The following is a 12,131-nucleotide window of genomic DNA, read 5'->3' on the forward strand; positions in this document are numbered from 1 at the left end:
ATAATAATATAGGTGGCAGTAATCATTCTTCCAACCAGATCTATTTACCTTATTTGACATAAGTGTGCAACAATTTGTTGTTAGTTTCTCTTACTTTCAGACATATCTAGAATAATTATTAGCATCTGATTGATCTGGGAAAAATCCTATTCTAGTGGATACTAAAGCATGTAAGCTCTTTCCTGCAAAGCATAGTGCTCTGTCCAGTGCTAAAGTTATGCTTTCATCTGGTTATCTTTCAAGACAACCTGGGTGGTCACAAAAAGCACTTGACATCTTGATGCACTTCAGCAGTTTTACATATACACAAACTTTGTAGAAAAATAAATTTGTCATTCGTCACCACATATGTTGATCTGGGGAGTGAGGTTCCTGTGGCTATAGCTCCTGTGCTTCTCAGCTTATTCTCTCTCCCTCCTTCCCCCCTTCTGCTCTTTAGCTTTTTTTGTTTTTTGCACTCTACAGAATATTTTCCTTAGAATTTCATGGAAGGAGGACGATCTAAACATTTGTCAAAATATGCTCACCCTCTGCATTAGTTACAAACTCATGCTAAAAAGAAAGTCCTCATGGTGGCATCTAGCATGGGACAAACATTTAGAATATCTAATCTGTTATCACTGCTCAGCAAGCAGTCTTGGCAACTATGATCTATTCTGCTTTGCTTTGGGGAATGTGATAAAGAGCAAGAAACAGCTGGCTTAAGAAAGCCATAGAAACATCTCTGTAGTTTATAAAGACAGTAATAATATTTTCATATTTGAATGAGTTTAGATACATGTTAAACCACACCAAAGGGAAAAAGCAACTCAATTCAAAATGTTTTCTCAAGTCAATAAGAGAACACTACAAAAAAAGGCCTTACACCCCTGGGAGATCAAAGCAAACAAGTATGTACTGTTATAAGCTATTAAGGAACACTGTTCCAAATCCACTTCACTTAAAACCACCCCTAATACTCAGTCCTGATGTTTTGTCTTATAATTTTAACAAAATTTCATGTTATGAATTATTATTCACAAGTTTCAGTTTTTCATGTTCTTAACTCAGATTTGTGATATTATTTTCTACCAAATTTTTTCTCAACGTTATCCTGGTTTAACCTTTTTCTACTGTGACAATATTATTTATAACTATTGTTTTGATACAGATGAAGGAACAGTTAAATAAAGGGCAGTTTTAAATGTCAGCGATGTAATACTGTAGATGCCAAAGATGCTGTTTTTTGAGGGCCTTTTTTAATCTCGGGCCATGTTGATTCATTATAAAAGTGATAGTAGACGTTGTGTGATCCCTTTATACACTGTGGAACAAATTCTGGTTTGGTTATGCCCAGGTAGGCTCCACAGACTGTGTGTTAGATTTAGCTAAGGACAGAATTTGATTGTTAAAAGTACAATGGAACTGATTCAGTGACCGCTGAAGTCAATGGAAAAGCTTCATTGATTTTGGTGGGCGTTGCATGCACATGTTTAAAAACAAAGTATAATACCATCAAGCCAGGAAAGGACACTTAATGTTCAACATCCTTGTATTATCTGTAGAAGAGGGCTTCTCTCCCCTGCCCCCCCACCTTTTTTTTTTTAAAGCAGCACATCAGTTAGCATAGTTTTTGGACTGTTAGCTAGTTGCTTACATTCTTTGGATGAACATATGAAGGATGCAGTGGAAGCAGTAACATTCTGGAGACTTTGAAAACTACAAGAACTCCCAGGGGACTTCCTGGTAAAATTAAGAGGAGGCTGGGAAGAAAAAAACTCCAAATATTTACTTTAATAGGAAAGATTCCCCCATAAGAAGGTCTTGATCCTGCTGCCCTTGCTCTGGAAACCCCTGTTGATGCGAGTGGAGATTTTGCACAACTGAGGACTGCAGGATCAGATCAATGGTCTCTTAGGCAACATCAAGCATTTAAATGTAGGCATCTTTTAGTCCAACATTTTGTTATAGGTTTTACCTGGTATGTGACCTCTGCAAGTATAAAAGAATTCTTTACAATAGTCTTTGCACAGGTAGGGAAGAACTAGTTCTCTTTCAGATGTTTCCCCTTTCTCAGGTGAATGGAATAGATTCTGAGCATGTGGTGAGCAGTGTGCACATTTGATTTCCTCCAGTAGCTTCATACATTCTGTGTTGTTGGTAACAGAAAATATCTGCAAGCCACAAACCAGAGACAAATAAACACATTACCTATTTCTCTGTCTTAAACAAAAAGATTCTTTCAAATAATGTAAGTAGATCATGCCAACTTAATCAGCAGTTATTTATCATTACATTTGCATCACATTTTAGGTCACCATGTTAGAAGAATCAAGTGCAGAAAGTATTACTATAAAAGAGAATTAATTACTTGTGCAACAACTCGTAAGATTTTTGTGGACTACACAACTGGTTGCTTCTCTTCCCAAGTGAAAAAAATAATTTACTCAGATTATTTTATGGACTCATCTCTTCAAGCTGTTAGTCATGCCAGTATTTCTGGAAATCAGCAGGAATACTCACATGAGTTAATATTACTTTCATAGGCATGCAGCTGTAAGAGCAAGCCCTATTGTCCACTTCCCTTATAGGTGATGGTGAAAAACACAACTGTCAAGTCAAAGTAAGATATATACACAGTCACCATAAACGTTGTGCAAAGATTTAAAACTAAAATTCTAATGTCAAAAAACATTAGAAGAACAATACTCAGGTGTCCGTGAGATATGCATGTTTTGAATTATATTGTGATCTTGCTACTGAAAATCAGTGGAGTTCTCAAAGGTCATTCCCCTGATGCCCTGGTATTCTTTCCACTTTTCAGTACCATGATATTAATTACATTCTCAAGTGGAAGCTGTTTGTTGGTGGAAAAATAAATACATTTTCAGTGATTTCTATTGATAAGAAATTAAAAAGCTGAAATGTTCTTTAATGTCCTGTTGGCCCTATAATTCAATTGAACATTGTCTTGAGAAAAGAGCTTGTATTATTATGCATAGTACTTACTTGAAGAAGCATACACCATGATTGATAATATGTATAAGTAAATACAGGAGCCTGGGGAATGTCATGCCAGCATACCATGAAAAATAAATGTTAATGGAAAACAGCATGTCCTTTTCTATTGGTCTTTAAATGTTATGTGCTGTGTTACCCATTGTAAGCCACATGGTTTGCTTTTTGATTATTCATTCCCAAAGTATAGGATGGGTCAGTCTAGGCCTCACTGGATGCATCTAAACATCCAATTAGTGTGAAGCAATAAACTCCAGCACACATTGTATTGGAGTTTATTGCTCCTGGGCACTGCAGCATGTTGAGTTAGGTCAGAGCAGCCTCAGCTGGCAGGGGACCCAGGGGGTCAGCCTGCTAGCCCAGGGCTGCTCTGACCCAGCTCAACGTGATGTGGAGGAGCTGGCTGGGGCATGAGGATGCTCCAGTGTGGGATTAGCTGCCAGGCAGCCCCTCCACTGAAACACCCTCATGTCCCAGCCAGCTCCATCAGTGCCTACACATGCATTGCTTGCTCCCTAAAGAATGCTGCCATAGGAAAGTACTTGTGTTTACTTGTGTTAGTGTTTAGAAGTACTATCCTATGGTGAAGTTACTTAGTTTCCTGTGGCCTGATAGGGCTGCACATGTAGATACCGAGACTTTACTGCAGAGCTACTTAGGCAGCTCCACAGTAAATGTCTCATGTAGATGCACCCACTGATGCTTATATGGGTTGGGTGCTTTCTAAACATAAGGCTTAGCATTTCATTATTCATGTTTGTTAATGTAATAAAAAATTCTAATGTAAAAACAATTAAAAACGTGTAAGTGACAGCAGCAAATGTAGGGTATCCTCTTGCTATTACTGTGAAAGTTTTTCAAGCTCAGGATTAATCATCACAATTACCATTTTGGACTCTAAAAGCACTCTATAAAATAATGCACCATTGATTAGACATTTATTGAAAATGTACGGTACATGGTTATAGGCCAATGAAATAATTCACTAGGCATAGTGCTTTTTTGGCCCATAATTTGATCATGATATCTCATGGATGGCCTGTCTTCTAGTATGTCCTAATTAAGTAACAATTTTGAACTTGCTACAGAAGAGCAAGAATCACATAGACCTTGCTTGAAAAATGTTTTTTTAAAGCACTTTTCTGTTGTTTTAAATAGCTAAATATGGCATTCAATATACTAGCAATAGCAAAATACTTCTAAAATTATGTAAAATAGTAAATGAAGCAATCCTAATTTAAAATAGTCCTGTATCATATCAAATGGTCATTAGTGAGTTAAGACAGCATTTCTCAAGCATTTTGAAAGTCAAAATCCTATTCAGGAACAGGAAATTAATTGTGCTTCCTTTTAGCCCTGCTGTATGTTATCAAAAGACGGTTCAATGTGAGTGGTTACTTAGAATAGTCCTATTGGCTTCAACTGCACTAGTAATGTATGTATAACAATATTTAGCTTCTGTCCTTATTCTGCTCTCAGACTGAATTTTCCCAGACTTGATTTTGTAGGATCAGGCCATAAGCATTCTGTTTTCTCTGTGTTCTTCTTATACCAATCTCAACACTTTCCAAAAATGCATTAAGTAAGAATATTGAGGGTAAAACCAGATGTCAGATTTCTCCCAGGGCAAAAGCTTTTTATCCAGGCATCCTAGAGCCCTGCAAACCCATTGTCCCACTTTAAGTACTGGTGAAGTATCAGAGATAATGTTTTTTCTCAGGATGATCCTGGATAATTTGAGTGAATTGTCATTTATTCTAGGGACAAACTAAGTGTGAAAAGGACTTTGCTGCTCCCAGGTTTTGACTCAGATTATCAGAACCACTTCAAATGCAACATCTGTTTTTACCTTAACAACTGTCATGTGTGGTTCCTGTTTTCTCTGTCTGCTGTCCTGTTTCCAGAAAAAGAATTATGTGACCAGTGGAGCATTGTGTTTTGGTAGGTGTTTGTTATGGTTTTTTAAAACCTATATGTTGTTTGGTGTTTATATTGGAAGAAACAGGTGAAAGAAGTCTTTCTTGCACTTGGAGCAGAGATTTTGAGGTTAGTGGTGTTTCTTAATTCCTGGGGCATTTCATTCCATAGTCTCAGACTAGTTTCCCAGAAAGCTCTGTGTCACCCCCAGGCAAATTTTGCTCTTGACAGTTCTTTAGTTGACAGAGCAGCAGACTTGTTGACCACAGTCTTCATCCCAAAGGTTCAGATGTTGATATATGTAGGATCCAGGCCTTTAAGCACATTGAAGATAAGAACTGAGACCTTGAAGTTCACTTGATATTCCATAGAAAGCCAGCGTAGAAAAAGGAGAAGTTGTACATGCTCACAGCTATCCATGCATTCTGCACTAATTGGAATGTTCTAAGGACTGACAGATTCATGTTCAGCTGTAGTCCAGACAGGAAGTGAAAAAGTCAGGAGGTCACTGTCAGCCAGAATGGAACGATGTCTTCCAGGCAACCATAAATAATAGAAAATGTTAGTCTTGAATGACGCTTGTAAGACTAGGAGCTTAATATCAGGAAGCACGAGCAATCCTAAACTACATACTGGATTGGCCAATTTCAGGTCTGTGCTTTCCAGCAAAGGAAATTGCACTGTAGCGGCACTCATCAACATTTTTTCTTCTGTCCGCCAGCATCACCTGTCTTGCTAAGGCCCAGTTTCAACCAATTGTTCTCATTTGTGAGATGGTCTCACTCAAGCATTAGGTTTTCATTGTGATAGTGGTATGACTGTATGTGGTGAAACATCAATAGGTAATGCAATTTGTGAATACTGAGTTTGTTTACTGAATTAACTCCACAAATGATACAAATGCATTGCTACAGTTCTATTGGATGTGCTCAGGGAAAAAACATAAAACCATCAAAGCTAATTTATTTTTCCTGGTGGAAATTTATTTTAAATTGCCCAGCTGTACATAAGCAAGAAATACTAGGTTCCATTTTAATAGCTAAGGCTAAAACAAAAAGATCCTAACCCTCCCAGTCAGTTGCCATCTATTAGAAGTTTGATGTTAGACTACAGGAATTTACTTCCTCTCACAATTTTGAGAATATCATTTGGTCCTGTAGTAGCTAATCAGAAGATTAAGGAATCGGAGTCAATAAATCTTCTGAAAATCAGATGCAATCTTCCTACTGGTCAAATATAGGAGGATGGCAACACTTTGCTCTGTGTGAGGTCTGAAGTATATTTGAAGGGCAACCAAGTCATCATTTCATTTTTGGTTTCAATAAACTAGTAGTTTTACTGAAGGAAACTGAACAGGTTTAGCTCAAAGCTGAAATATTGTTTTGGATGTAGTATGTTTGGTAAACATTTAAAAATGACCTTTGCCGTTTAAATGGACAATGTTTTGGGCCTTTTAAAGAGTTGTAAACTAATATCCTGTTTCAATTTTTAAAAGTTATATGTGAAACCATTAATAGCAGTGGTTTAAACAAAATATGCTGTGGAAAATATGTAAAACTTCCAAACATTTATTGCAACATGCCTACTAATGATTATGCCTGTTGCTGACTAATTTACAACATCTGTAAGATCATCCTTTAATCTCTAGCCACAGGAAAGAAAGACAGAATAAAGGTAAGATAAATACTGGAACATGCAGGAATGTGGAGCCTACAAAATTAGTTTATCAAGAATAAAAATAGCGGAAACAAGAAGAAACAACAGGAAGACTCAGTAGGCATAAATGCTTTAAATCTAATATAATCATCTGTTTTGCATATGCAGTGGCATTTTATTTGGAAAAAATAGCTGGGTTTGATGTAAGAGAAAATATATGACAGTGAATTAAGACACTGCATTAAAATGCATTTGGTATAAGAGCATTTATGTCTAAATTCATGTGCCTACAAGATTGTTCAGCTGTTGGGCTGAACATATGCTTCTTCTGTACTATACTGCTAGATTATGTCATTAAAGAGTTCAGTTTCAATTTTAGGCTAATATGTAAATAGATCATTGTACCAAGGCAGCTGTTAAAGGGACCCCAAGATGAGTTATTTGTTTAGTTGGATGTGTTCAACAATAGCCTTTGTTCCTGAAAGAGCTAGAGCAAACAAATGATTGTAAAAGGACACACTTGAAAACAATTACTTTTCACCCATTCCTTGACAGCCTTGGTTGTGAAACCATCTAAGGTAAGGAGGACTTCTGTGCTTGTCTGGCTGCGAGCAGACTTTTAGAAACTCTTATATTACTATATTTGATTTGGCTTTAGTGACTCTAATGATAAATAGGAGGGTATTCCACAAAGCTAGAAGACAAAGAGTTAAATATCAACAGCATTTTGCAAAAATGTCATTGAGACAGTGGAACGTTACATTGACTTGTTAAGGCAGTGCTCGCCAACAGGACTAGTAGTATTTTCATTGTAAATACAGATCAGTAATGTGATCATAAAATTCTCAGAGTATCTCAGCAAGAACTTAATTTGAAGTTTAAAATGTCTACTGAGCATGCTCAGTAATTGTTTAAAACCACACCCCCCTTACAATTCCTAATGCTTACATTCCTATTGATGTGATAGCTACTTCATCCTGTGGATTAATATTTGACACATTTCTTCTATATAACTCAAGATCTTTTTTGTAATTTTTATACAACAGTGTAGAAAATGGGGTTTTGTAAAAATTCTGTCCAAGTGTTTTGCATGATAGATCTGTAATGTTTCCTGTAGAATGGTCACTGCCCCCTATCCATAATGTCTATACATGACATGAATTTTGGAAATTGGTCCTAACATGATAAAACAGAGAGGGCCATAACCACCAAGATGTTTTTAATGGGTGAAGAATGTTGTTTTATAAACTTGTGAAATAATATGCATTAGCAAGTGTAAATCTGCATTTATAAAGAAGTTTTTAATATCCAAAAATACATAGAATGGCACACCAGGTAAAAAAAAAAAATCTGCTGCAATGGTATTTTTCTACCTCTCATCATGAAGAAGGGAGTTAAATAACAGATATATTTAAGTATTGTGAAGTAACTAAAACCTACAATAGCCAGGAAATTCAAAATTGACTGAAACTCCATCCTTGATTTGCTATATTGAACCCAGAGGTCTTCAAACAGTGGGTGATTTCACATAGCATATGTGTTGCAATACTTATATATTCTAAATGGGGTGAGTTAAGGATCTATTTTTTCAGTCCTTACTCTGGCTTTTATGCATTTCAGCTAGACTCAAAGCTGTTTGCATGTAGTTATTTTGTAGCTTAATTCAGTTATCACGCAGGAGCTTAATGACACAGCCTTTGGACAACATGAAGATATATATCTGCCCTGAATCTCAAACTACTGCTGCATATGGTATGAATAAAGAGAGATCTGCAGCTGAAAACCTGCAGTAAGATAGTTCTCACTCGTCTGGGAATAGAGGGGATAGGACAAATGCTCCCTCAAAAGGCATGAACATTTGGACAGAGCTGGGGACTGAAGGAGAATGATGTTCTCCAGTTTCACCCATTAGTGAACCAACTAACAAACACAATGGTGTTGTTGTTATTCTTTTGCCATAAGCAACAGGACTCTGTGTGTGGGCAGCAGTTTAGTGGGGAGGAGGATAAGTCGACCCCTTTTTGTCCTATTGATTTTTTCCTATTTGCATGACTTGAGCAAATTAAATGATGCAATATGGCTTTTTGTTACAAAACAAAGTGAGAGATACCACCCAGACACATATGTTGATTCGTAGAAGCTGTTTACATGAGAATGGGGTGAAATCTACCGTGAACTGAGCATAAAAATTCGATTCAGGCTGGCTATTTTTTTTTTTTTTATTATGCTTGGGCCAGCAAGACTGAAACACAAGTTTTCCAAGAGTCTCTCAGACCTTGACAACTACAGTGCTGTAACTGAAGAATTCTTAATTAAACATAAAATGGGGTGGGGAGGGGGGAGAAGGAAGACACCTGATTGTTTATTTCACGTGCAGTGATTCTTAATGACATTATTCAGCAATTTCCCTCTCTGCGTGGACACTGGAGGCAAGGTTGATTTTCATTGCCCTGATTCTTCCTACCTCCACCCCCCACAGCCCCCCCCCCCCCCCCCAAAAAAAAAAGCCTCTGCAGAGCGAGGCATGAGCAGGTTGGGAAGTCTCAACCACCACCCTGGTGAACACACATTGCTTAAACGAAATTGTTTAGCACACCAGCTGCTGCTGTTCCAGGCATCTTGAAGTTAGGCAATGCCAGGCAGAGTGAAGACCCACACCTGGCCTGAGAAATCAGTGGTTAGGAAACAATCTTTAGGCCAGAGACCTTTTACCCTGGTGGCTTTGCTGGAGCCGCTTGCTTGCAGCTGATGGACGGAAGCATGTGTCCACTCAAGAGCTGGGAGATCAGAGAGCTGTGATGCACCAGCCCCAGCTCCCATCCAAATAATAATGACAATAACTATAATACTAATACTACTACTAATACAAGACAACTTTCCTGACCAAACGTAATGTGGAGAAGAGAAGACTGAGGGAGAGATTTAATAGATTTGATAGCCAGCTACCTGAACGGTGGTCCCAAAGAGGATGGAGCTAGACTGTTCTCAGTGGTGGGAGATGACAGGAGCAATGGTCTCAAGTTGCAGAAAAGGAAATTTAGGTTGGGTATTGGGAAAAACTCTCTCATTAGGAGGGAGGTGAAGCACTGGGACAAGTGAAATACAGAGGTGGTGAGATCCCCATTCTTGGAGGTTTTTAAGACCCTACTGAACAAAGCCTTGGATGGGATGCTGTCTGTAGGGACAGTCCTGCTGACTGGACTAGATGCCCACCTGAGGTCCCTTCCAACCCACATTTTCTATGGGTCTATGAAACATGGGGAGCAAAAATAAACCAGAAACTCCTGCGGAGTGAGGGCAGCACTGCCCCAGCTGAGCTGCTCCTGCCCAGCCCAGCAGGTGCTGACCTGTGCCCCAGCATGTCCGGAGGGGGCTGGGACCTGCCGCCTGCTCTGCAGCACGGCATCCAGCTCTGATCCTGCCTTGCTGGCGGAGCGGGGAGAGCTAGAAGCGTTGGGTGCGGGGGAATTGGAAAGATCCATCAGAATCCCGCACCTTGGTTCTCTCTATACACAACACAAGCACATATCTGGGCCTGCTTGGATCAACAAGCTGCCCTCTTAGATGGAGGGGGGGGGGAGGTGTTAAGTGTGTGGCAGGCAATCAACTTCTAGTACCTCATGCCTTGATCTGGGGGAAAGAGGGTAAGTCTGTGACAGGCAATGACCCCCTAGTGCCTCGATCTGGAGGGAAAAGGGTGTGTGGCAGGCAGTGCCCGCCTAGTGCCTTGATTTGGGGGGCACAGATAAGTGTGGCAGGCAATGCCCCCTCTACTGCCTTGATCTGGAGGGAAGAGGGTGTGTGGCAGGTGATACCCCCTTACTGCCTTGATCTGGAGGGAAGAGGGTGCATGGCAAGCAATGACCCCCTAGCACCTGGACCTGGAGGGAAGAGGACGAGTGGCAGGCGATGCCCCGCTATGGCCTGGATCGGAGTGGGGGGGCACAGACAAGTGTGTGGCAGGCAATGTCCCCCCTACTGCCTTGGTCTGGAGGGCAGAGGGTGTGCGGCAGGCGATGCCCCGCTACTGCCTCGATGCGGGGGGCAGAGAGGAGCGAGCGGCAGGCCCCGCCTGTGCCCGAGCCGGAGAAGGAAGCGGTGCCTACCTTGGTGGCGGCGGGCAGCAGCAGCAGCCCGTGCCGGCCCGCCCGGGCGCAGCAGGACAGGCGCGGGTAGTGGCCCCGGCAGGGCAGCAGCTCCGCGCCGCTCGCCGGCTCGTCCAGCAGCAGCAGCCTCCGCTCGCGCTTCTTCAGGCGCCGCGGCGGGCTCCCGTTGAGGCACCGCCGCCTCCTGGCCCCGCTCTCCCCGAACTTGGCGTCGCCCTCGAGGAAGCAGAGCACCGCCGCCACCAGCAGCAGCTTCAGCGGGAGTCTCCGGAGCATCATCGCCGGGGCGGGGGGTGGGGGCACTGCTGGCGGGGGTTGCCTTGATGGGGCAGCACTGGGAGGTGGGGGGCAGAAAAACCCGCCGCCGGAGGGTGCAAAAAACAAACAAACAAGAAAAGACACGGGGCAGGAGGATGCTGAGGCGGAGCGGCGCGGGGGACCAGGTTTGCAGCCTAGGGCAGAGCCGGCGCCGCGCTGCCCCCGGCCGGCGCGGAGAAGCCGCCGTGTCCCGGCGGTCCCATAGACGGGAGGTGCGGCAGGCCGGGCAGCGGGCGCCTGGCTGCTGGGGGGCTGCCTGCCTGCCTGCTCCGCCGCTGCCGGCGCGGGCTGCTGCAGCTCGCCGGGGCTCTCATGTTTCGCTCCCTCTTTTCTTCTTCTTTTTAAGCCGCGCGCGGGGAGGTGCTGCCACCGCGCGCCCCTTCACGTCACCGAGAGGCGCTGGGGGGGCTCGGGGGGACGGGACAGGGACCGCGCCGCGCCGGGCCGGGCCGGGGCGGGGCGGGGCGGGGCGCGGCGGGAGGCCGGCGGAGGAGCAGCTGCTGTGGGGCGCAGCCCAGCTGGAGGAGGCCTGCCCGCTTCTCTGTGCAGAGCGGCACCCACATAGGACCCCCCCCCAAAAAAAACAAACAAACCCCAACGAAGTCCCCTCTGCAGTGTGGGGATGCCACACGGAGCGTCTTGGTTCAGAGCCCCACCTCAGGGGACAGGTAACAGGCTCTCCATGCACCTCCACCACTTCCTCCACCTATGAGTGGGATCAAGGGACCAGCCGTGTCACTGCTGCCTTCATGGACCTTGGCCACATCCCCGCAGCCCATGGACTTGTTGGTCCTGATTTGGCTTGGGACATGAAACATTTCTCCACCAAAAAAAGTGGTGAAATGGAAAAGATCCCACCCCCCCGCACACCCCATTCAGGGTGGTTTCTCTGGGCTCGGTTCCTTTACGGTGCAAATATTTGAACTTGCCCACAAATTACGCACTCAGGCTGCGTGCCGGGAAGTTTGCCGGTGTTGGTGGAAGGGAGAGAAATGGCTTTCCCCCAGAGCTCGCCACTAGGCCTCGCCCAGAACGCAGCGCCAGCCCCTTCTGCAAGGGGTGCGAGGAGGTGTAGTGGACAGATCCAGCAGCCTGCTCAGAGATCCACTGGTCCCACCCTGGTCCTGCTGCGATTAG

At 43.1% G+C, this 12,131-nt stretch overlaps 1 protein-coding gene across 3 annotated transcripts in view; it reads right to left on the reverse strand.

Annotated features, from left to right (window-relative positions):
• The window catches only part of HHIP (hedgehog interacting protein), a 116,107-nt gene extending 104,730 nt beyond the window's left edge, over positions 1-11,377 (reverse strand). For all 3 annotated transcript variants that reach the window (XM_019488536.2, XM_019488535.2, XM_019488533.2), the window contains exons 1-2: positions 10,677-11,377; positions 1,958-2,153 (exon numbers count right to left, since the gene is read on the reverse strand). In XM_019488536.2, the coding sequence (XP_019344081.1) occupies positions 1,958-2,153; positions 10,677-10,955 (475 nt within the window). In that variant the 5' untranslated portion in view covers positions 10,956-11,377. The remainder of the gene's footprint in view (positions 1-1,957; positions 2,154-10,676) is intronic.
• Between the last annotated feature and the right edge of the window lie 754 nt (positions 11,378-12,131).

The sequence above is a fragment of the Alligator mississippiensis genome, chromosome 2 (assembly GCF_030867095.1).
Source record: "Alligator mississippiensis isolate rAllMis1 chromosome 2, rAllMis1, whole genome shotgun sequence".
NCBI classification, from domain to species: domain Eukaryota; kingdom Metazoa; phylum Chordata; order Crocodylia; family Alligatoridae; genus Alligator; species Alligator mississippiensis.